The 24,130-nt window shown below is 41.4% G+C and overlaps 2 protein-coding genes across 8 annotated transcripts in view; both read left to right on the top strand.

The window, feature by feature from the left end:
* MAP2K6 (mitogen-activated protein kinase kinase 6) overlaps positions 1-24,130 on the top strand; it is a 1,063,669-nt gene that overhangs the window by 232,297 nt on the left and 807,242 nt on the right. The gene's annotated exons all lie outside the window — the stretch shown is intronic.
* Positions 1-24,130, top strand: part of ARSG (arylsulfatase G) — a 152,949-nt gene that overhangs the window by 62,188 nt on the left and 66,631 nt on the right. For all 7 annotated transcript variants that reach the window (XM_042449704.1, XM_042449705.1, XM_042449703.1 and 4 more), the window contains 2 exons: positions 5,789-5,985; positions 7,470-7,550. In XM_042449704.1, coding sequence (XP_042305638.1) covers positions 5,789-5,985; positions 7,470-7,550 — 278 coding nt within the window. The remainder of the gene's footprint in view (positions 1-5,788; positions 5,986-7,469; positions 7,551-24,130) is intronic.

The raw sequence follows: 24,130 nt of genomic DNA, 5'->3' as shown, positions 1-24,130 counted from the left end.
CTGCCGTCAGGCTTACAATCTACTGGACTCATTATGAATCTTTACATGATTTGTTGTGGTTGTGGCATGCCCTCAAGTCATTTCCGACTGACGATGACCTTAAGGAGAACCTTTTTAAACAGAGGCTGGGTGGCCATCTTTCATTGTATCTTCCTGAATGACCCTTGTGGTCTCTTCCAACTCTATGATTCTATTATTGATAATAGTGTTTGCTTGACAATGTTTGGTCAGAGTGGGTTTGCCTTTGCCTTCTTCTGAGGCTGAGAAAGTGTGCCTTGCCCAAGGTAACCCAATGGGCTTCCATGGCTGAGCAAAGATTTGAACCCTGATCTCAAGTCTTAATGCAACACTCAAACTTGCACTGGCTCTTCTTTACATAAAGCCATCTTTCTAATACATTTTAATTGACCAAAACTTCAGTCTCCCCTTTCCTCTGCAGCCCTCTGTCTCCCCCCAAATCTACTCTAGGAAATCTCCTGGCTCCAGTTTTCAGGGAAGTGAGAGGTTTACTGCGGGGAAGGGAAGGAAATTCTGTCAAGATGCAGCACCATCGTGATGTTGGAGTAAATCCCTAACTAATAAAAGCAGGAGCAAACACAAATATGGGAACCATTCAGCACTCCCTGGCAGAACTCATACTTTATAGGGCTAAGGTGACACTGTTGGAAAAGTCCCTTTCTTAATATCCTGGTACCTACCCAAGAGTCAATAATGAGTTATAATGGTGATAGAATGCTGCTTCATATGTTCATATCAGGCATTATCAAAATGTAGCTCCAGGGCTTCATGTGTCTCCCCCGTCCCCGCAGACTATTTTTGAGGCACTCTGCTTGGATGACAATTCTGAAGACCAGGGTTCAAATTCCTGCTTAGCCATAGAAACCTACTGGGAGACCTTGGGCAAATCATGCTCTCTCAACCCCAGAGAAAGGCAAAGGCACCCCCCCCCCCCCCTTCAACAAACCTTGCCAATAAAATCCCATGACAGAGTTGCCACAAGTTGGAAATGACATAAAGGCACATAGCAACAACAGCAGTTGTTCCAGTCTTCCAACTGTCCTTTTCCAAGACAGAAAAAAAGAAGATGACTTGGCTCTCCTGGAGATTTCCACAAGAGGCAGTTCCCCTTTTAAGTTGTTTGAAGGAACATCCCCCTACCCAATTTAACATGAAAACATCATTTTGTTTCTTGGACATCAGGGTTTTGTGCATTTGTGTTTATGTATGTGCGTGCATGTGTTTATTTTTGTTTTGGCAGTGTTAGCAGTCCATGAGATCCCCAAAGGGTCTCAGAAGCAGAAAATAGGCCCACTGGCCCCACTCCTGTTGCCCACCACTTATTTATATGTTCAGCTGATACCCTCTTGCCTCATAGCAAAGGCTTCTTCCATCCATGGTTCACAGAAGTCACTGTTTGCTACTAGTCCTGGACGAGAGAGTGATTGTAGCAGTGACATTTGCTAGGTTTTTAAACATCTGTTTCTTCATAGAGCCAAAATCTAACATAAAACCCAATCCATCAAGCAGTGATACCTTTATTGGCCAACTGAAATGCACAATATACTTGTTGCAAGCTTTCAAAGCTCCACTGGCTTCTTCATCAGGCAAGATGTTACAAACCAAACTGGAGAAAAATTAGAGATGTTAGTAAGATGCCTGCATTTTGTTGTTTCTGTTCTTAGTTAAGATGGTGGGGGGTATCTTTAGCACACTGGCTCTATAGCTCTATAAGAACAGCTAATTAGAATAGTTTCAAGATTGCAACAATAAATATGCCAATCAAATTTGGCTACTATGTAATAATTGTGTATTAACTAACTGCAAAGGGAGAGTACAAATGTTCAAGTCAAATGCCAACAGCAGGCAAATTCAGCCCTAGATATGAATAAAGGCCAATGGTTTGTTTTACCAACACCACTCATCCTTGTGAACATAGAGTACTTAAGAGGTTTTTAGTAAATGTGATACAGGACCTGTTCATTTGGAAGAATAACAATGATCTTTGGTACTACTCACCTGTATGACATCTGTGGAGCATTGCCACAAAATCATAAGACATTTCCATTGTGAACAGGAATGAGTGAGCAACAGACCTGCACATTCTGTGTAATACACCCTTCCCATAACATATATCTGTTGTTTGATATTTGTACAATCTTTTTGTTTTATATTGTGACAACCTGTGGTTATAAGCAATTGAAACTGAACTGAATAATGTATTGCAGACTAAACAAATAGAAACCTAGTATTAACTCTTTCTCCTGAAGGGACTAACAGATCAACATTTCAGAATCATAGCCTCATTAAAGCATGCAATATCCTCATGGGGGCATTTTTAATTGCGTCTTCACCAGGATTTTGCATGGTGTGTATGGCGACAAGGCATATATAATGCCTCTATTGAATCCATTCAAATGAGCAAATGATAGGTGAATGTCAGAGTTATCCAAATATGTAATTATGACAGCCACCTGTCTTTTAAACTTTTGCCATCATTTCCCACCTGTCTGCTCCTCTGCAAAGCCAAACCCTTCTTTAATCTTTTAGCACAGACTGAAGAAATGGCACATAACAGGGAATGAAGGTATTATTGGCTTCTACACTTACAAAAATCTCTCTCGGATGCAAAGTGGCAATCAGCTCAACAACTGCATTTGATTTTAGCATTTGCAGCCTATGGGGAGGAGGGGGCCTGGGAGTGCAGTTGCTCATTCCTGTTATAAATAGAGAATCAGATTTTCTGTTGACACTTCATAGGGTTGTTCTGTTTACCTTCTCTTCCTTGTTGCTAAGTATTGCCTCAGTGGTCTGAGGCCTGGTCCACAACACCAGTCCCCACCCTTGCCTGAGGGACTGACTCAAAAGAGAGCTGACAGGGGCCATTTCCTCTCCTGCAGTTTAGTTCCTAATCTCATTCACTTTCATTTCACTGAAGTGACAGGCAAGATACAGCTTTCCTGGGTACCACTGCTGCTTGTCTCTTGTGCAACGAGTCAAAGCATAGTTCCTTCCTCTGCAATATCCTTGTAAAAAAGGGCCTTGAGCCAGTCCCACATCTCCAAGTCATTTCATGTCATTTTCTGTAACTCTGCTCATTGGGTTTCCTGAAAACATGCAGGGTAGCTGTGTTGGCCATTTAGTAAATTCAAACAAAAATCCACCAAGCAGTGATGCATTTATTGACCAACTAATATAGCCATAACCCATCTTTTTAATTTTTTCATTTGACGATGGGTGATGAGTGGTCTCATTCTCTTTATAGAGCCTCCTCATTTGTTTCTCAGAAACCAGGGAAACGTCCTGATCTGCCCCTGTGACCCTGCTTGTTCAATCCAGCTGTGTTTGTCTCTTCGAACATGAGGGTGAGGACCAGGGCGGTTCTGTACAGCATCACTTTCCCATGACATAGGATTGTCTTTTCCAAAAGGAAAAACAAAACGAAAAATTTAAACACCAAGTATTAGAATGAATTATTTGTCCTCAGATGGAATTCTTCTGGGCCACAGTTTTAATCCTTTATGGATGGATTCTTCATCACTAAATACCTCTTTACAGAGTGTGCTTTTTTTTTAAAGCCTACATGCCGATCTCCAGGTCATTTTCTTTATATATATTCCACTGGAAGTTAGTAAGAATCCAGTTCCTGATATAATGTCTGCCTCTTTGCTATTGTTTAACTCAGTCATTGTGTATGTCCTACTAGAACAGCTACTGTGCAGTTTTCCCTTGCAGAGAATATGCTCTGCCCTGCTTGATATACAGAGGCTCTAGGCTTCTCTGCGTAAGAACAAATACTGTCATTCTGAATCCTGAACCCAGGATCTCCTCTGCCCCATCCCAGATCCGTCCCTTCTCTCTTGCTGCCCCTCATTCCTGGAACCTTCTTCCTCTGCATGCACGGCTCATCACTTCCCTAACCAGCTTTAAGGCTGAGCTGAAAACCATATTGTTTAGGGAAGCGTTCTCAGGGAATTTGTGATTGTCATCTGGCTGTCCGACAATATTTGATGTGATGTGATTTGTTTGATATTTGATGTTTTTAATTTGTTTTTTGTTTTTTATATGGTAATTTTATCTATTCCTCTTTTAATTGTTATTATTTTAGAATGTACGCCTTGGCCAGGCTTTTATATTCTCTTTAATTTTACCGACTTTGTACAGCGCTGTGTATAATTACAGCGCTTTAGAAGTTTAATAATAATAATAATAATAATAATAATAAATGAATCCATCTACAACATTCAGTAAAAAAAAAACACACCACGTAGTGCTAGGATGGGGTGACTTCAGATAAGCATTAGTGTGCTGTGAGAAATAAACTAATTCAATACTTCACTGGCATACTGGAAGCTTTTGTTTAGCATTTTATATCCGGGTGGAACAATTTTTGCCCTCCAGATGTTGTTGGGCTGCAGACAGAACAGGTAGTGGTAGGGCTGGTGGGAGTTGCAATCCAACATTCTTCTGTTCTGTGTGGACAGGCCAATTCTACTGTGATTCTGCTTCAAGTATGATTGAGCCCATTATACTGTATGCCAAAATGACCTGCCTTTTAAAGAAGGGCAGCCATTACATCTCTGGCCACTGCTCTGGATATGCCTTCTGCCTCTTGTTTTGTGTGTAAGGGTGAATGTTTTCATGTTGGTTATAATGGTATGTGGAAGGCATCCATAACTGAGCAACCTCTTAAAAGTGATTTTCCAAGGTCTGCCATTTGAGTGCAAAAGTGGATTATTGTGCCTCCAATTTAAGTTCAGAAATGTTACCAGGAACTTATGAAATCCTGGTGTACTTCACTTCTGTAAACAGAGCCTCTGCCCTGTCTGTGGCAGACTCCTTCCTCCATAAACTTACTAGGGAACAGCACTATGAGCGGTTAACACTGGTGCTGAAATGAGTGGCGTTGAACCAGTTTCTGAGAACTGCTGCCATCTTAATGCCATGCTAAAGTATTTGTCCTATGACATAATGTCTAAGTGCTAGACACTCCTCCCCTGTTTTTTGGTTGTTGTTGTTGTTGTTGTTGTTGCAGTGTCTTGTGTTAGATTAAAGGAGTGTCACTGTCAACATGGTGGGTTGTTATGATTTGCCTGAAGGTGCCAAGCCTGTTTATTTATTTTGTTTTGTTTTTTTCAAGGCAGAATCCAGTTAAATGTGCTACAACAGCGAATCTCCATTTCTGAAATGGAGGGGAGGGGAGAGGCTCCTAATCTCTGGGCATTTAAACAATATTCCTCAGAGGTCCTGTAGGATCCTTGAGTGATGGACAGCTCTTCTAGCACTTCTGATCTTTTCTTCCAGTGCACATTTACCAGAAAGTACCAGATATGTTATAGACAGGCGCGGTTTCATGGGACATGTCAACAGACATGGCCAGCAACCTATGTGAACTGACTGAGGCCTTAGAACTAGAGCTTGGAAAAATTACTTTTGGAGACCACAACATCCAGAATCTCCCAGCCAGTCAAGCTGTTTCTAGAGTATGCATCACATCAGAATTTCATGTGGAGAGGTCCTTGGTACGTAGAAGGACTAACAGACTGAATAATACAGTACTAGCCTGAATAATCAGGACCAGTGCAATTTTAGAGACTTAGGAAAGAGCAGAGGACAGGAATCAGAAGTGTTGAGATTTTTAGTCCAGTGTTGTGGCTAAGGTGAATGCAAATGCTTTTTCTCATGTAACAACAATAGTAGTAGACTATGGACAGGCATGTTGTCTCAATTATGACCAAGGCCTGCCTCCTCATTTTAATTAACCAATGTGCATCCTTTGTTTTTCTTCCAGCCAGAGTGGGCGACCCTTCTTCTTATACCTTGCCTTGGCTCATATGCACGTGCCTTTGTTTTTGTCTGAACCATTGTGGAATTTGTCTTGTCAAGATCCATATGGAGCCAACTTGAGAGAGATGGATGACCTGGTGGGGCAAATAAAGGACAAAGTTGATAGCACTGCAAAGGAAAGAACGTTCCTCTGGTTTACAGGTGAAACAGTCAAACCCAGCCATTGTAACAAAGATTGTTTAGATTGCTGATTTTAGTGGAAATGAGTGACATGGGGATCGATTGAAAGATCAAGTGCTAAAGTTATTAGTGAGAAAGAACTCATACAATTGTAGTATTTTAAGCAGTGAAAACTTTGAATTTGTGTACTGAATTTAGGAAAAAGGGAAATTAAATCAATAAATTTAATATTTCATGTGTTGTGCATGTGTATATGTGCACAGCATGATTATAAATATTATGCTATGCATTAATATAAAACCAACCAGATCCTGCTCAGAATGACAGCTTTCTCTCAAGCTCATGATCACTGTATGAGCTCTGTGTTAACACCCACTCTGTCTTCTCAACTCAACACACATATAGATTAAATTCATATATATTTCATCTTCTCTATAAACTGATATGGTCACCATGGAATAATCACAGCCTCTCAATCTAAATTATATCAGAAGTTTGTTCTAACAAAAATGAAGACAGGAGTGGAGAAAATCACATATAGCAATTTTAGCTCCAGGAAGTAAATGAAGCAGAATTACTCCATACATATAGTTGGAAAAACATGATTATCATAAAGAATTTAATGCATTCCAATGGTCTTGTAGGATGTTACATGGATTACAGTGTTGTTGGCATTTACTTGGGAGCACATTCTACTGAATTCAGTGGGATATACTTCTGAGTAGATATGTGCATGATAGCATTGTTAAGGTAAATGAATTGCTGCTTTATAAAAACTTCTCCCTCCCCACAGAATTCCCCTCACAAAGCTACATTCCCTCTCCCACCAAAATACCCACAAAATGCACACACTATTCCTCAACTGTCTTGTAGAGACGGAGAAACCTAGTAGCATCACAGACAATGGCACTCTTGAATCAGTTGTGTCATTTCAGTTAAGAGAGTGAACCTTGTCACCCGTGTCTAAATATTAAAACATAAATCCTCATTAAATAGGCACAGGATATTCAATTCCTAAATCCTCTGTTAATGAGGCCTCTTTCTTTTTAATTGCAGCAGCTGATTTGTCACTCATTAAAATCCAAGGGAAACTATTTCTTACTATTGTTTTACATCCGTTTGCTTAAGTTATTGGACTGGAAAGCTAACCTCCTTCCCTACTGGAAAAATGTACGTTTACCTCAAAGTTTCCTCCACTTTCTGGAGATTACTCTCTTTGGAATCTTTGTGCAGCCACATCAGTTTTCAGTCCTGATTAGACATTTGGGGGAAGTTGAATATGGCTATAGCAGCTCTTGTTCCTCTCTCCCCCATATCCAAACATTTGGGTACATTCATCATCACAACACACAGCCCATGCTTTTTACTCCATTCCTCTGGTGACACTGACAGCAGTATCAGAGAGAAGTTGCTGAGGGAAAGGACCCAAGCTGTGTGCTCCTTTGTCATTTCCAGTTCTGTCTGTTGTGAATCAAGTATCTTTTCCTGTCCTCCTTTCCTCCTAGGAGACAATGGCTCTTGGTCTGAGAAGTGCAAGTATGCAGGAAGTGTTGGCCCATACACTGGGATATGGCAAAGGAAAAGAGGTAACTGTTAGGTTTCGTTTGGCTGCTATGTAGTATGTCATGAGCAAGATCCATTTCCAATAATCTTCCTTTTCCAAATTCAAGCAAAAAGCTCAAAGGAAGTTAGGTGTTTCTTTTCCTCACTCTCTTTTAGTCTGACTCCTTTCTTGTCAGCAGCAAGATCAGGGGAATCTGATCTTCTAGACTCTATTACTGTATCTCTCCTATTATCTCTCACCATTGGTGTAGCTGGCTGGGATTAACAGGAGTTGCTGCAGGTTGCTGCGTGTTGCAATTAAACTCAGTTGTTACAGCCATGTTCCCAATGTTAATTAGGATGTAATCTTTAAAGCTCAGGTCAAAGAAGGTACTTTCTTACCTGCCCTTTCCTCCTCTTTCTCTATCTTATCTTAAAATATATGTTTATATGAAGAGATTGTTTATTACTAATTACCATGTCACCATAGAGACTTACATCAGTGAGTTGTTTCCAGAAGACAAGTGGTGTCAGTGAACAGTGTTTCTATTCATGCAGATCAGGACAGCCAATTCTTATCGATCCTTCCCCCTCTACAGCAGATCACTGTTCCAAATCTATTTTTGTTTTTTATGCTAAAAATTTGCTAGTCTTTAATGTATTACAAGATTTTTTGTAATCTGTTGGGAACTGCAACAGATTAACACAACCACCTTCTTGTAAAGTTTGAAAAGAGTTGCTTAGTGTAAGAAGAACTCTTTCCAAACAACTACTAATCTGATAAGGCAGAATTCTTTCTCCCCCTTAACACCCATTTCCCATAGTTTACTTTCACTTCTTGTTTTAAATGTTTCTATATTTTTAGTCAACATATAGCTCTTGTTTTGTTTCATTGCTACAGGTTTCATTAATAATAAGTACAGATATACAAATCTCCTCTGCACATTTGCTCAGGTATAAGGCACACTCATCAAGGCACTACCTTGCTATGCTGGTGGGATTATGTACTGTACTTCTGTAAGGCCTGAGGCTATGCTGATGGCAACAGTGCTGCTTGCAGGTCTCCCACGTCAGACAGTTTTTTTGCTGTGGAACCAGGCTAAATGCCAGAAAGCTACTGGACAATAGCAGTATTGGTGGTGGTGGGTGACACTGGTAGAGCATCTTTCAGAGACAACATCAGTGTCTCTGAGCAGTGTACAGAACATTCGTTAGTACTGCATAGTAAATCCTTTTTGAATGTCTTTTACCATAAAAACTCTATGATGAGACAATCCAAAATGAAAAAAGAGGTACAGTGGTGCCTCGGGTTACGAAATTAATTCGTTCCGCCATTCCTTTCGTAACCCGAAAATTTCGTAACTCGAAACACTTTTCCGTTAGCACTGGAAAGCCTATAGCTGCACTTTGCAGCATTTGAATTTCGCGCCGAAATGAATTTCGTAGCCCGAAAAATATTTCGTAACCCGAAACAGTTTTTGCCAATCCAACTTTTTCGTAACCCGATCATTTTGTATCCCGAGGCACCACTGTAGTAATGGACGATGACAGTCCCAGGCCAGATAGCACACAATGAGCAACTGAGATACAACAGAGCTAATAAAGCAACAGTATTCAAGCCAAAAGGATGTCCAGCTGTTGATGTGCTCAGAGGTTAAAGGAAAGTCTGAAGCTACACAATACATATTATAGGACAGTGATGGTGAACCTATAGCATGCGTGCCAGAGGTGGCACTCAGAGCCCTCTTTGTGGGCACATGTACCATCGTCCCAGCACAGAGTTTGCCAGAGTTTGTTACTAGAAAGCCAGAGGGACATGGCACTTTGCAATAAATAAGTGGATTTTGGGTTGCAGTTTGGGCACTCGGCCTCGAAAAGGTTCACCATCACTGTTATAGAAAAAAATACGGGAGCTCGCGCCCCCCCCCCCCCCCCCGATAGCCAACGATGAGCTGGCTAGTATCTGATTTTAATGTACATTTTAATCTGTTTGATTGTCTTTGTATATTGTATATTATATGTTTTTATGCTGTGCACCGCCCTGATTGGAAGAAGGGCGGTATACAAATAAAGCATTTATTATTATTTATTATTATGGAATGTCTGAAGCACGAATCAGGAGAAGCTAGTCATAGTAAAACAAGAAATGGAATGTATAAACATTGTAATACTCAGGATGATCAAATGAAAGTGGAAACTAATGGGACATTTTGAGTCAGATAATTATACAGTATTTTCTCAGGAAATGAAAATGTAAGAAATGGGATTCTATTTATAGTGAGGAGGCATGTAGCAAAAGCACTCAAAGAATATAATGCAAAGTCTAACCAAATAATATCGATAAGACTTCATCAAAAGCCCATCAGTATAACCATAATCTAACTTTATGCTCCAACTGCAGAGGTTTTAGAAGAACAAACTGAAAGATGCTATGCTGGAGTCCAGAAGAAACTGATCATACACTGAAACAGGATTTGCTGTTTATAACAGGCGATTGAAATGAAAAAGTAGGGGGAGGGGGAAACAGAATTGAAGATTGTAGGATCAAGAAATGAAACAGGAGAGCAACTCACTGAATTTTGTGATGCCAATACTTTATTTATTGCAAACACATTCAACAAGCAATTGAAAAAGTGATACTTGGAATCACCAAACAGCCAATATAGAAATCAAATAGACTACATCATTGGAAGCAAAAGACTGAAAAGCCCAATTCTTTCTGCAAAAATGAGACCAAGAACAGACTGTAGCACAGACCATAAACTGCTGATATCAAAAATTAGAGTAAAACTTAAGAAGAACACTAAACCAACCATTGAGAAGCGAGAAAATGAATTCAGGCTGTTAACCTTCCAGATTTCTGGAAAGTGTTTCTAAATAATAAAGAATTTATAAAAGTCCTTTTATCCAAAATACAACCTGAAGAACATTCCTGTAGAATTTAAAGTTAATGTTGAAAAAAAAGAGTTGCATTATTAAGCCTAATTGATTAGGAGCCAGAAGAATTCTTGATTGAAGCCAGGCACATTGTCAGGGAAGAATGCAAAAAGAAAAAGAAAAAAAAAAGGGGGGGGGAAACACCACTATATGCAGCCAAAAAGAAACAGAAGCGTCAATGGATGACAGATTAAAGTCTTGAAGCAATTAAGGATAGACGAGAAGCAAAAATAAAAGGTGACAGAAACAGGGTCACAGCCTTGAATGTAACTGGGTATTCATTTTAGCGACCTACAAAAGAATGGAAGATTGAGTAGACCTTGGAGCCCTCCTATAGGATCAAACTCAGGCGGGTTACAGACCGCCGCCGCTTGCTCCGTGAGGGAGTCGCAGCAGCCACACCGCGCGGCTCCCAAGCGGAGCAAAAAAGGAGCTCCAAAATGGAGCTTCTTCTTGCGGCGCCTCTATGATGTCGGAGGCGCCGCTGGCGCATTCGCGACGTCATAGGCGCCATGACACGTCTGGACGCTATGCGTCCGATACGTAAACATGGCGGCCCCCATGTGGAAGGGGCGCCGCCATGTTGTACGTATGGAATATGTACTAGGGTTAGGGGGGTGCGGAAGCACCGCCCCTTCCTAACCCTAATATGTATTCCATACGTATTTTTGGCGGTCTGTAACCCGCCTCACAAACTTGTGGCTGCAGTCCAGCATTTAACCACCACACTGCCAGGGCTCCACTGAATACTAATGTTAGGATTGATCATGCCATCACATTTCTAGTTTTTATATATGATTGTGAAAGCTGGACAGTGAAGAAAGTTGACAGGAAGAATATCAAGTCATTTGAAATGTCTTGGAGAACAGTTCTAAGCATACTATGGACTGCTAGAAAGACCAATAAATGGGTCCTAGAGCACATCAGGCCTGAACTCTCCCTAGAGGCCAAGATGAATAAACTGAGACTGTCATACTTCGGACATATCATGCAAAGATGTGATTCACTAGAAAAGACATTAATGCTTGTTAAGGTAGAAGGCAGTCGGAAAATAGGAAGAGCATATTACAGATGGATAGACTCAGTGAAGGAAGCCACAGCTTTGAGTCTGCAAAATCTGAACAGGGCTGTTGATGATAGGGTGATTTAGAGGTCTCGTTCATGGGGTCACCAGAAATTGAAGTTGTCTTGTCAGCCATTAACAACAACAACAACAACAAAGGCCCATTTAACTTAGCAGGACATGTATCTGAGTAAACCATTTGAAGGATACCCAAAAGGACTTTTATAATTTCTTAATTTTTAGAAATACTTTCCAGAAATCTGGAAGGTTGGCAAACCTAATTTGTTCCCCCGCTTTTCATAGAAAAAGGCAAACTCTGAAGAAAAGTCCACCCTGTGTACTTTGTACTTTTTTGTGAAGCCACTGGGAACAGACTACAAGATATAAATGTGAGGCAAGTAGTGACCTTAAATATCATTGGAGAACAAATTAACCATCTGCAGAGGCTAACTGGTAGAATTTATCCCAGAAGAGGGACTTCTAGGGTTTTTTCTTTAGCTTCTGCTCATCTGTTGCATTTAGCTGCATTGAAATTTTTGTTTATTTTTAAAGAGTCTCCAAGTTCCTGAAGAGGCTCCCTTTTCATATTTTTAATACCCAAATCAGATCTGTGGTTGGGCTCTTTCAGCTCAACTGGAATGCCAATGGGCTAAGTTATTTGTGCTGAGGTAGGCAGGAGGGTGCAGCATGAAGCAGTCCTTTCCTGGTTTTGGTGTGTATGAGTGTTTAAAGTAATATCTTTCTAATTACTCTTTTGGAATATAAGCAGCAGCTATTTCCACATCTGTTTCCTGTCACTTTCCAAATATAGAAAGGAATGGTCTGACATGTATGATAAAAAGCTGTTGCAAAGCTCACAGTCCCAGTGTTTGCTGCCTTTGTTTATGTTTAAAAAACCTTCTGTAGCTTTGAATGATATTCTCTGGCCATATAGTTTAACTGGTCATTTAGGGAAATCAGTTGAACTACTGATTAGGTCAAGTAATCACATCTCTTCTCTTTCTCTCCCTTTATTTTATTTTATTTTATTGAAAATAACTTCTGCCATGTACAGAGTTATAACCAATCTATACAAGCTTATAAATTGCAGTACCACAGTTGGAATAAATAACAATAAGGTGACATCAAATAAAATGGGGAGGTTTTCTACAAGGTATATGTAGGTTATGATATAGAAGTGAATAATTGCACATAAGGTCAGAATTAGTTTCATGGCGGAAGTTTTGAGACATAATATCTCTATGCCATTTCCAGATTCAGAAGTGCTACTGAATAGCAGTTGTTTGGGTTATAAAAGTCCTTCTTTCCCTGCTTCCCACAACTACCTGGTTGGCCACTCTTTGAAAACAGGAAACATAACTAGATGGGCCTTTGACCCTGCCAGCCTCAATCACTCCATGAAACGTAGGGGTCTTTGAGCAAGCGTGCTATATTAAGGGACTGATGAAGGATCTGTATTATGTAGAAGGATGATAGTGGTGGCAAAAATGATGATGATGATGATGATTGATGATGATGAAGAAGAAGAAATTAATGGCAGTGAGAGGCTGAGTTGCTTCTAGTGAATCCATCACAGGAAGAATGAATAATAGCAGGCAAGTATAATAGATTGATGATAAGAGTCCAAGTCAGAAATTTTATATTGAGGAGCGGGGATGGGCCTACAGCTCTCAGAAAGGTCATTGACCATGATGTCTTGAAGATTCGGGGAGCTGTGGTCCAAAATGGTAACTTTTCTAAACTCTGGTCAGCATGAGTGTCTCTTGGAGAATATGAGTTGAGATGCTACAATTGAAAGAGAGAGTGAAAGGCCATTAGAGGGATTAGAAGGAAGAAAGGAGTGAGCCCATGTGTAGCCCTTGACGCCTCAAAGTGCAGCCTCTGGACCTTCCTTATTTTTTTTTAAAAAATTCTCAGATGATTTTTTGCCCAACCATCCCCAAATGATACAAAATCACTGCAAAATGCAGCAGGGGTGTGTCCCCCTTCCCAAACTACCCCCCCCCTGCATACTTTGAAAAAACACCAAAGACAAAAAATCCTGAATGGAAATCAGGCAAAACTGAAACCAGGAGTGACATCACTCACTTCATGTTTCTATTTTGGCTTATTTTCTGCAGGATTTTTTGGCTTCAGGATGGGGTGTGGTCAAGATATTTGAAGAGCAGGGTAGAAAAACATTGCCATTGTCCAGAAGTTTAAAAATTAAAAAGAGCATTTTAAAAAATGAGTAGGCCTGGGGTTTTGGCTCACTGGTGCAGCTTGCCAGGCAAGCTTAAGAACAAAAATGGCCTGCTATCCCCTCCGTAGTTGCTCATCCCTTCCTTACTGTTTATGGAATAATTTTTTGGACAAGGTTCCCCTTCCTTGCACAAGCTGAAGTTCAGCCCACACCATTCATGACATTCCAGTCCATTCTCTTTTAGCATTTTTGTCATTGTGTACCATGATGTTTTTCATAAAAAAGCAGCCAGATGGACAATTTAGGTCAAATTGTCTCATTCTGTAGCAGAGGTAGGGTATGTGTTTTCCTTCAGATATTGTTGGACTGAAACTCAGTTCTAGCCAGCATAGTTAATGGCAAGGTATGCTGGGAGATGCCTTTCAAGACGTTAGGAACCACACTTTCCCTATTGCTCTTTTATATATTCACAGTATTGAAGGCAGATTTACACATCCATGTTAATCTCTTGAAACAGCATTGCATGGTGACTTCTGCTTATAGACAGGAATCAGAGAAGTAAACCTTTTTGGTGCACAACAGAAAATACCTGTTTTACATTAATATGATAACTTTACCTGATTTTAACCCAGAAAAGTTGACAAATATACACAGATGTCTTATTCAGATCCTCAAAGCCCTATTCTTCAGTGCTCCTTAGAGGGAAAGTACCATGGAGCTGCCACCACCACCATTTTCCCACCCAGGCATTCAAAAATGTCAGAAACAGCACTGTAACAAAGTGTGTGTGTGTGTGGAGGGGTTGGTGCTGTTTTAGGAGCTTTCAGAACAACGCCTTTCACCATTCTACTGTAGCTACTGTATGTGAAATGTAGTGAAATACAAGTACAGGTTCTGAAAGCCTGGGGGAACAAAATGGCCTTCACCTGGCTCCACAATAGTGTCAGATGAGGGGTCTTTCCTCAGCCTGACCTCAGAAGGCTAGTAAGCACTCAGAGGAGAGCTCTAGGGAAACAAGTAGACATATAGAATGAATGAAGATGGTCTGAAAAGTACACAAGTCCAAAGCTCCGTAGGGCTTTAAAGGTAAGTAACAGCATTTTGATCTGATCTTGGAAACAGACCAGAAGTCAGTGCAGTTATTTTTCACACAGATGAGCTATTTTCCACATAGATGAGATTCCAGCACCCAGTCTAAGCAGCCTCGTGGCTATAGTTAGGACTAACCCTGAATTCTCTTTAAAGAAAATCCCATGTACAGTACAATGTATTGCTGTAGACTGAACTGGATGTCTGATGCATGTTAGTCATTGCTATGTTATTTATGACCATAAACTATGAGTCTTTGAAGTAATGATTGTAGTCCCATCCAGAACTGGTTCCTGAAAAGAACTAACAACACCTGTCTTTTAGGACTGCATTTAAACTTTGGACATTATGTGCATAAGCTATTCCCCTTCTCCACAGTTATCTACAAGGAATCTATATGTATCCCAAGAAAAATGATATATTTAACAAATCCAGTGTCAACCCTCCATTGGTAATTTTCCATTTTTGGCTTCTAATTTTTTGTTCCTCCCCCCTTCTTTCCCCCTCCTTTCCTTACAAGGGAACGTTCTGTTTCTGTCGTCTGTCAGATTTTCCTCAGAAGCCTTGACCTTTGTAATTTGATGCAATAGAATGCTTGCATAACATTTGATTATTGAAGTAAATGCCATGGGTGTCTATGTTAAATGTGTGGCTGTGAACGTAAGCAAAGAATTGGCCCAGAAAAAGTCCCTATTAGGGTTGTGTATCTTTGGTGTTTTGGGAGTTTAAGGATATCGCAGTATGAAATGATAGGTAGACTTGTCAGTAGGCCATCTTCATATTGGCTCATGAGACTGTGACAAACATCACTTGAACTGAGTTTGTTTCATTTAGCCCATTTGTAAAGCAAAGCTTTTCCATTTAAAACACAAATCAGCCAACAAAGCCACAAGAGTAAGCAACAGACAGCTTGTTTGCCTCTGTTTCAGATGGATTAAAAGGGATGTGGCAGGGTCTAAGCAGATGCCTCCAAACCTCCACCAGTAGGATTTGTCTTTAAGCATAGGATATTGATTTCATTTTGGTAGGGATGCAGCAGGGCACAGGGATGAAAGAGGTGGCAAAGTAATGGCTAAATCAGTTGCACATCCCTGCTTTGGAGGCAAGACTAAGAATTAAAATGTGAGAGAGAGTCAGGAGAGAGAGAGAGTCAGGAGCAGCAAAACAAATAAGAGTGAAGAAGAAAATGTAAGATATGAAGCAACTGAGCAACACTTTTGGAAAAAATAGGAGATAGATATGAGTGTGGTTAATGGAGGATAATGTGTACACCATGAGAAATACTAGGACTACTTTGTTCAACAATGGCAGAACTTAGAAAAGTAACTTGTAAAAAAGGTAAAGGTTTCCCCTTTCACAAGGTTGTCAAGTCATGTCCAACTGTAGGGGGCAGTGCTCATTGTTACTAAGCCAAGGGAGTTGGCGTTGTTGAAGACGACTGATCATGTGGCCAGCATGACTGAATAGAACTCTGTTACCTTTCCACCAGAGTGATATCTATTTATCTACTCACACTTTTACATGCTGTCGAACTGTGAAGTTGGCAGAAGCTGGGACTAGTGACGGGAACTCACTCTGTCATGCAGTGCTTGGGTCTTGACCTGCCAACTTTGCAATCGTTAGGTTGGTGTCTTAACTACAGAGCCACCTCACCCTCTTTTCTTGTATGACACCTCACATAACATTCCAGCCGTCATTGTCACTGGCCATGCTGAATGGAGAATTCTCGAAGTTAAAAATCCAACATACCAGCCTTTCTATCCTTTGAAAAATGATGTATGATCCATTTAGAGCAGGAATACACAACTACACACACAAAATTTATTATGGCATACAGCCAGTACAAAGATAGAATACAATAATGACCAAATATCCATATAGACACAATACGATCATGATGTCCATATATAATAAAAATAAATAAAATTGTTATTTTTATTGCGCTTTTTGCCAAGCAATCAAAGCGGCATACAACAGACAGTAACCATGGGCAGAGTTCGATAAATGGGAAGTCTTATTTGCGGCCGAATATTTTATTCTGGGAAGGCCTGCTGGAAGAGATCCATTTTAATGGCTTTTTAAAAGCTCTCTAGAGTGGTAATTTGACGGATCTCGTCCAGCAGGCCATTTCATAGTTGGGAGCGGCTGCAAAAAATGTCCTCTGGGAGGTTGCCGTCAATCTGGTCTTTAAGGGCTATAGTAAATTCCTCCCAGAGGACCTGAGTTTATGGGGCGGATTATATGGAAGGAGGCGATCCTTTAGATAGGTTGGGCCCAAGCCATGTAGGGCTTGAAAGGTGATAACCAACACCATGTACTGTGCCCGGAAACTGATAGGCAGCCAGTGGAGTGACTTTAATATTGGTGTTATATGGTCACTCCTTGCTGTTCCTGTGACCAACCTGGCTGCCATATTCTGTACCAACTGGAGTTTCTGGACTAGGCACAAGGGTAGTGCCATGTAGAGTGCATTGCAAAAATCAAGTCTTGAGGTTACCAGCGTGTGTACTACAGTTTCGAGGTCACCCCGTTCCAGGAAAGGGCGCAGCTGGCATATCAGCTGAAGCTGATGACAGGCGCTCTTGACCATTGCATTCACCTGATTCCTCATCTGAAGTGACGGGTCAAGAAGCACCCCCAGACTGCAAACAGTCCTTCAAGGAGAGCGTGAGCCCCTCTAGGACTGGAGGTTGAAGCTCAATACCTGGTTTGGGAGGCCCTACCGCATATCCCATCCATATACATATAGACAGGCATCATCAGTCAGTTTGTAGGAATACACAACTACTATGGGCCCAAATGGCAACCCTTTGGAAGAAGCACATGGACTGTCATAAATGCCAAAAAAACAGGAAGGGGCCAGAAGTCCACTTCTGGTTTTGGAAAAAATGGGTAATTCTAGCTGTTTGTTCCCATTCCAGAAAGATGCCACTCAGGTCAGTTGACTCGTTTGTTGGGTGTCAGTCTGGGGAATTTGGAGACTCAAAGGCTTCAAAAAATAACTTTGAAGGGCCACATCCAGCCCCTCACCAACAATTTGCCAATCCCTGATATAAAGTGATATGTTTTAAGGTGAAAAGAGAGACACCATATACTAAAATTGTGCATGCATTTTCTGTGAGGCCAAGAAGAAAGAACAAAGTCTGGTTACAACCCTCGAGCAAACAAGGAGTGAAAAGATATTCTGACAGTGTTGAAATATCTGAAAGTTTTCAGCTGCAAGTCATCAACTTTCTCTCCCAATATGTTAATAATAATATCAAGAAGCAGCGGTTTTAAACAAGAAATATGTAGATTGAGATTCTATCTAGGGCCATTACTTTTCAATGTTTTTATCAATGATATAGATGACAGGGTACAGGGAATCTTTATCAAGTTAGCAGATGACACAAAACTAGGAGGGGTGGCTAATACATTGGAAGATAGGATTCAAAACAATCTAGATAAACTAGAAAATTGGGCAGAAATTAATAAAATGAAATAAAGGAAAATTCAAAATCCTACATTTAGGCCACAAAAACCAAATGCATAAGTTTTGATTGGGGGATACATGGCTCAGTAGTTGTTGTTAACAACCCTCAAGTTAATCGCGACTCATGGCGATCCTGTGGATGAGCCATCTCCAAAAGACCCCTGTCCTCCACTGTTCTTTTAAATTCTTGCAGATTTATACTTGTGACCTCCTTAATTGAGTCCATCTATCTAGCATGTGGTCTTCCTCTTTTTCTACTTCCCTCCACCTTTCTTAACATTATTATGTTTTCTAATGAGTCATGCCTTCTCATGATGTGTCCAAAGTATGACAGCCTCAGTTTGGTCATCTACTCCCAGGGAAATTTCAGCCTTGATGTGTTCTAGGATCCATTTATTTGAGGTTTATTGCTGTCCACAGTATTGTCAGCACTCTTCTTTAGCACCACATCTAAAATGAATTTATTCTCTTTTTGTCCATTTTCTTAACTGTCCAGCTCTTGCATTCATACATGGTAATGGGGATTACAGTTGCTTGTACGATTCTAACTTTCATGCTTACAGTAGTTTTCATTATGTTCAACAGTAAGCCTCCCTTTGAATTTCTTCTTTGACCTTCCTCAGTGGTTGCTGTAGGTCTTCAATGTTTTCTGCTAATAGTATAGTGTCATCTGTGTATCTTAGATTGTTGATGTTCCTTCCAACTATTTTCACTCCTGCTTCTGTGTCCAAGCCTGCTTTTCTTACAATATGTTCTGCATATAAGTTGAAAAGATAGGGTGAAAGGATGCTGGCTTGCCTGACTCCTTTGCCAGTTGGGAAACGTTCTGTTTTTCTGTGGTCTGTTCTGACAGTAGTCTCTTGTCCTAAGTACAGATTCCTCAACAGGCCTATCAGATTTGTTGGGACTCCCATGTCTTTAAGGGCATTCCATAGCCTTTCATGATCTATGCAGTCAAAGGTTTTGCTGTAGTCTATAAAGCATATGCTGATTTTATTTTGGAATTCCTTGGTGTGCTCCATTAGCCATCGTTATGTTTGCAATATGGTTCTTGGTTCCACTTCATTTCCAGAACCCTGCTTGGACTTCTGGGGATTTCTCTCTCCCTGTATGGTTGGAGTCTATGCTGCTAAATTTTGAGCATGATTTTGCTTGCATGGAAGATTAGTGCTATGGTCCTATAGTTTCTACAGTCTTTTCTGTCTTCTTTCTTGTGGATGGGGATGTATATTGATAGTTTCCAATCTGTTGACCACCATTTTGTTTTCCATTTCTGTTTACATATATTGGTTACGATTGGAGTTGATTCTGTCAGTGTGGATTATAGTAGTTTGCTTGGAATGATATCTGTTCCTGGCGATTCGTTTTTCCCCATTTCTCTTATTGCAGCTTCTACTTTACTTTTTAGAATTTGGGGTTCATCTTCATATGGATCGTTGTTCCACGCACCTTTCATTTTTAAAATTTCTTTTGTATAACTTTTCTCTGTATTGTCTCCAGCATCTTTTCATTACTTCTTGGTCTTGAATTATGTTACTATTATTGTCATAGAGTAGTACTACATATGAAAAAGACCATGGGATTATTGTTGATCATAAATTGAATATGAGCCAGCGATGCTACAGCAAAGAAGGTGAATGCTATTTTAGTCTGCATTAGTAGAAGTGTAGTTTCCAAGCTGGGGAAAATAATAGCCCCCCTACATTCTGCACATGTCAGTACTCATCTGGAGTACTGCATTCATTTCTGGATGCCTCAATTTAAGGACATAGACAAGTTGGAAGGTGTTCAGAGATGGGCAATGAGGATGATAAGAGGTATGGAGAACCAAATATGTGAGGAAAGGGTGAAAGAACTGGGCATGTTCAGCTTGGTAGAGAAGACTAAATACCTGTCACAGTGAAGATAGAGCAGGCCTGTTCTCTGCTGCTCTAGAGAGTAGGGTACGGTCTAATGGTTTGAAGTTACAGGAGAGAAGATTTTGGTTGAACATTAGAAGGAATTTCTTGGCACTCTATAGTAGTGGTAGTAGCAGTAAAATGATCATTATCAACAACAGCAAAAACAACACAAAGGAACAGTAAAAATATAAATACTTTTTACTAAAAACCCCAGTAAGAGTAACGATCCATAAAGCTTGAGGTTGGCAGAACATAGCCTTTATGCTGTATACATCCTTCCAAAAGTCTCTTGATTCTTCCAGACACCTTGGACCACACTTTTTCTGGCCAAACAGAAAAAGTCTACATTCCCAAACAGAATTCACCAGAGGTGACACTTTATCTTTTAAACTTCTACATTCCCAACATTATTTAACATAAAAAAACCCCACAAATATCTTTTCAAAGTAGGAGTGGACTTGCAGTCATATCAGGAGCAGTTGGGTTTGGTTTTTGAATTTTTGGTCATTCATATAATAAAATAATAATTTGTTTTATTTATATACCGCTATTCCAAAGATCATAGTGGTGAACAGCAAGTAAGCTAATTAGCAAGTAAGCTAATTTGCCCCCAACAGTCTGGGTACTCATTTTAGCAACTTCAGAAGGATGCAAGCCTGAGTCGAGCTTGGGCCCTTTTGCTGGTCTTGAACTCGCAACCTTGTGGTTTTGAGTGAATGGCTGCAGTACAGGCATTTCACCACTGCGCCACCAGGGTTCCAGGTTTGGTAAAATAGACCCAGGACACATCACTGTTGCTCATCTCTGAATTAAGCCTGGCGTGCTATTGGTCAGCATATCTGTAATATAGATATAATGTAATTGTTACTTCCTACTTCTAGAAAATCTTTAGTTCTGTGAGGAAAACTAGACATCTTTAAGAGAAGACCCTCTGTTTCAGTTCCCAGAATTCTTAGGGAGAGATTATAGCAGTCAGAATAGTATAAAAACTTCTGGAACCCTGTATTGCAGATGTTTGATGGTATACGTACCATGAGAGCGACTAATAATCAATGGAGTACTGCTCTCCTAAGTTAACCCAGCCTGTTTAATTGGTTACTAACTTGCATATCACAATGGCACCTTAATCAAGATGCTGATAGACACTCAAGAGCATGTTGGACTATGTTTTTATGTTCAGTTTTAGCCTGGAGTAACATGAAGCAGATGTTTCTGAGGTGGAAAAAGCATGCTACTTAGCAGGAGCTGATGAGGAGAATGACCTTTCTCTGCCTGAGGCTTAGGAGACAGCCCCTTCCAGTCATTGCAGACTGGGCATGCTTAACCAATTGGCTGATCTGATAAAAGGCAGCTCCAAAGCTTGGAAAAGTTACTTTTTAGACTATAGTTTCCAGAATGCTCCCATGGACATGGCCACTAGCCATGCTGACTGGGGGATTCTGGGAGTTTTCTTCCCCAAAAGTAACATTTCCAAGCTGTGCAGGTGCCTGTCTCCTGTGTCAGCAGGCGCAGTAGGGAAAATGGACTCCCATGCCAACAGGAGGGATTATTTTTACACAAGGCAGTCTTGCCAGGTGTGTGCTTATATAAATGTTTCTGCAGCTTGAGATGTAACATCTCCAGGTACCAAACATTTTCAAATCTTGTTGTGCAAACAGAAACACAGGCACACCCATCTACACTTGGCCCCTGAGGCCTAGATGGGTAAGCAGAACTGAAGCAGTGTGAAATAAGCGAATAGACATTTCCTGCCTGCCTCGTGCGACAAGAAAAGTGTGGATGAAACAAGAAAAGTGTCTAAATTTTAACTGTTTATGCAGACGTATTAGAAGACCAAGGAGTCTTTCCCAAATCTTAAAGAAAAATCCACTAAGTGCTTTTTGTTGTAACTAGGGAGGTCTAGCATCTCCTGTCTCACGAATTAGCCTTCTCCTTTGCCACTGCTAGGAGGAATCTGCTTCCAGAGATCCCAGGGATGGCAACGTTCCGCACCTCCCTGACTCAGCAGCAACAGCTACAGAAGTTCTCTGAAGCCATGGGAGATCCAACTGAGCCAAGCCAAAGGCCACTTTCTCAATTCTTTCCTTCAACCACAAGCCATGGGCCTACCTGCCCCCACAAAGAGCATCCAGATGCAATAACAGGTTTTGAGCTGCACTTGCCTGCTAAAAAATTTCCCTCCTCAAACCTATTGATTCTATTGGGATTCTGTGAACATGATTGAATATAGCAGCTTCCTTATGTGCAGAGTCTTTTGTCTTTTGCTTTCTCAACTGCCTCTGAAGAAAGGTCATTTACAAACAGGAAAGTAGTTCTCTCAGTTCAACCAGTTCAGGAGATATTAGCCCTTATCAGATGAGTGTGGAACTGGGGGTCTTCCGCACTGGGTGGTTCGAATTCACGTTATTTCGCACAATACCATCATACCAGCATTCGAATGGCCCAATCTGCACTCACGTGAATGCGCGAGCTGCCGAACTGAATGCGTACTGGCTCCTCTTTTTGGAGCGTGTTGGCCAGTGCGCTGATAAGGGGATTGGCAATATCCTGGATTGGGGCTCTGTTCGATCTCAGTGCGAATGGGTCTGGTGTGACTACCCAGTCCTGAATTCCATCGCAAGACCCCCAGATTCCAATTTTTACTTCCGGTGGGTCTTTCCTCTTGCCGGTTTCCAGGGAAGCGGGGGGGGGGGGGGGCGGTTCCAGCGGCCTCCTCCTCCTCCTCCCGGCTTGAGAGGCATCCCTGGCTGCATCCCAGGCAGGGAAGAGGCGCGGGGCCGCTGGAATCGTGGTTCCAGCAGCCTCCCTCCTCTCCTCCGGCTTGAGAGGCATCCCTGGCTGCATCCCAGGCAGGGAAGAGGCGCGGGGGCCGCTGGAATCGCGGTTCCAGCAGCCTCCTCCTCCTCCTCCCGCTTGGGAGCCAGCTAGGCTGCCTCTCAAGCCGGGAGGAGGAGGAGGAGCCGTGGAACGGCGGTGATGCTGCGATGGTTACGGCCCCCGCCGTGTCCCTGCCTGGGATGCAGCCCGGGCTGGATCCCAAGCCGGGAGGAGGAGGAGGAACTCTTAATCAAAGCATCCCCATTTACTTAGATGGCCATCCAGCCTCTTGTGACAGCCCTGGAACTGCTCCTCCCCCCCCCCCAAATACATACTCACACACTCACACACACACACACACACACACACACACACACGTAGAACCGGGCATTTCATTGCTAATTTGTTGCAAGGGAAGGTCATGGTAACATTAAAACCAAGCAGGAATGTAGAGAGGAAACAGTAATGGGCACGTTGTATTGCGATTGTTAATGTGCATGAGCTGGCTCTCCAGCTGTTTACCGGGTTGTCATGACGTGACCTCCCCTTTCACCCCGGAAGCGTTTAAGGTCGCAACCCATGCAGGGCACCACTGAGCATGTGCGAGGGGGCCGATACGAATCGGCCAATCCTCATGTTGAGCACCGGTATGACAAAACATTCTGCACTGAATGCACTTCGCGCGAATGCGGACTGGCCAATTTGAATCATGCCAATGCGGAGAGACTCCCAGGTATGATGGTATTGTGCGAAATAACGTGAATTCGAACCGCCCAGTGCAGAAGACCCCCAGTTCCACACTCATCTGATAAGGGCTATTGAATGCAGACCAAGATTAGCAGCGACACACTGTGCCATGGCAGTTCTTTGTCATGGTTTATAATCTTCAGAAAGCCCCCCACATGTCAGAAAAGCTAAAAATATCCCATATTAAATAGTTAATAGCCTTGTCTTGTGCTGTTGCCAATCATAAACAAATTGAGGCAATGTGGAAGAAGGAATCTATGATGTTGATAGATACGCTGTGCTGTTTATCTCTCTCTGTATGTTGTATGTGTATGTGTTTTGATGTGGCATATCTTTACCTCCCCTCATGGACTCATTGTTCTTTCTTTAAGAGGACTGACTGGCTCTAAATTATTACCTTCTTTTGAAATTTTGAT

This window comes from Sceloporus undulatus, chromosome 2 (assembly GCF_019175285.1).
Source record: "Sceloporus undulatus isolate JIND9_A2432 ecotype Alabama chromosome 2, SceUnd_v1.1, whole genome shotgun sequence".
In the NCBI taxonomy this organism is placed as follows: domain Eukaryota; kingdom Metazoa; phylum Chordata; class Lepidosauria; order Squamata; family Phrynosomatidae; genus Sceloporus; species Sceloporus undulatus.
The sequence above is the reverse complement of the archived record's forward strand: the minus strand, read 5'-3'. Positions and strand labels throughout refer to the sequence as shown.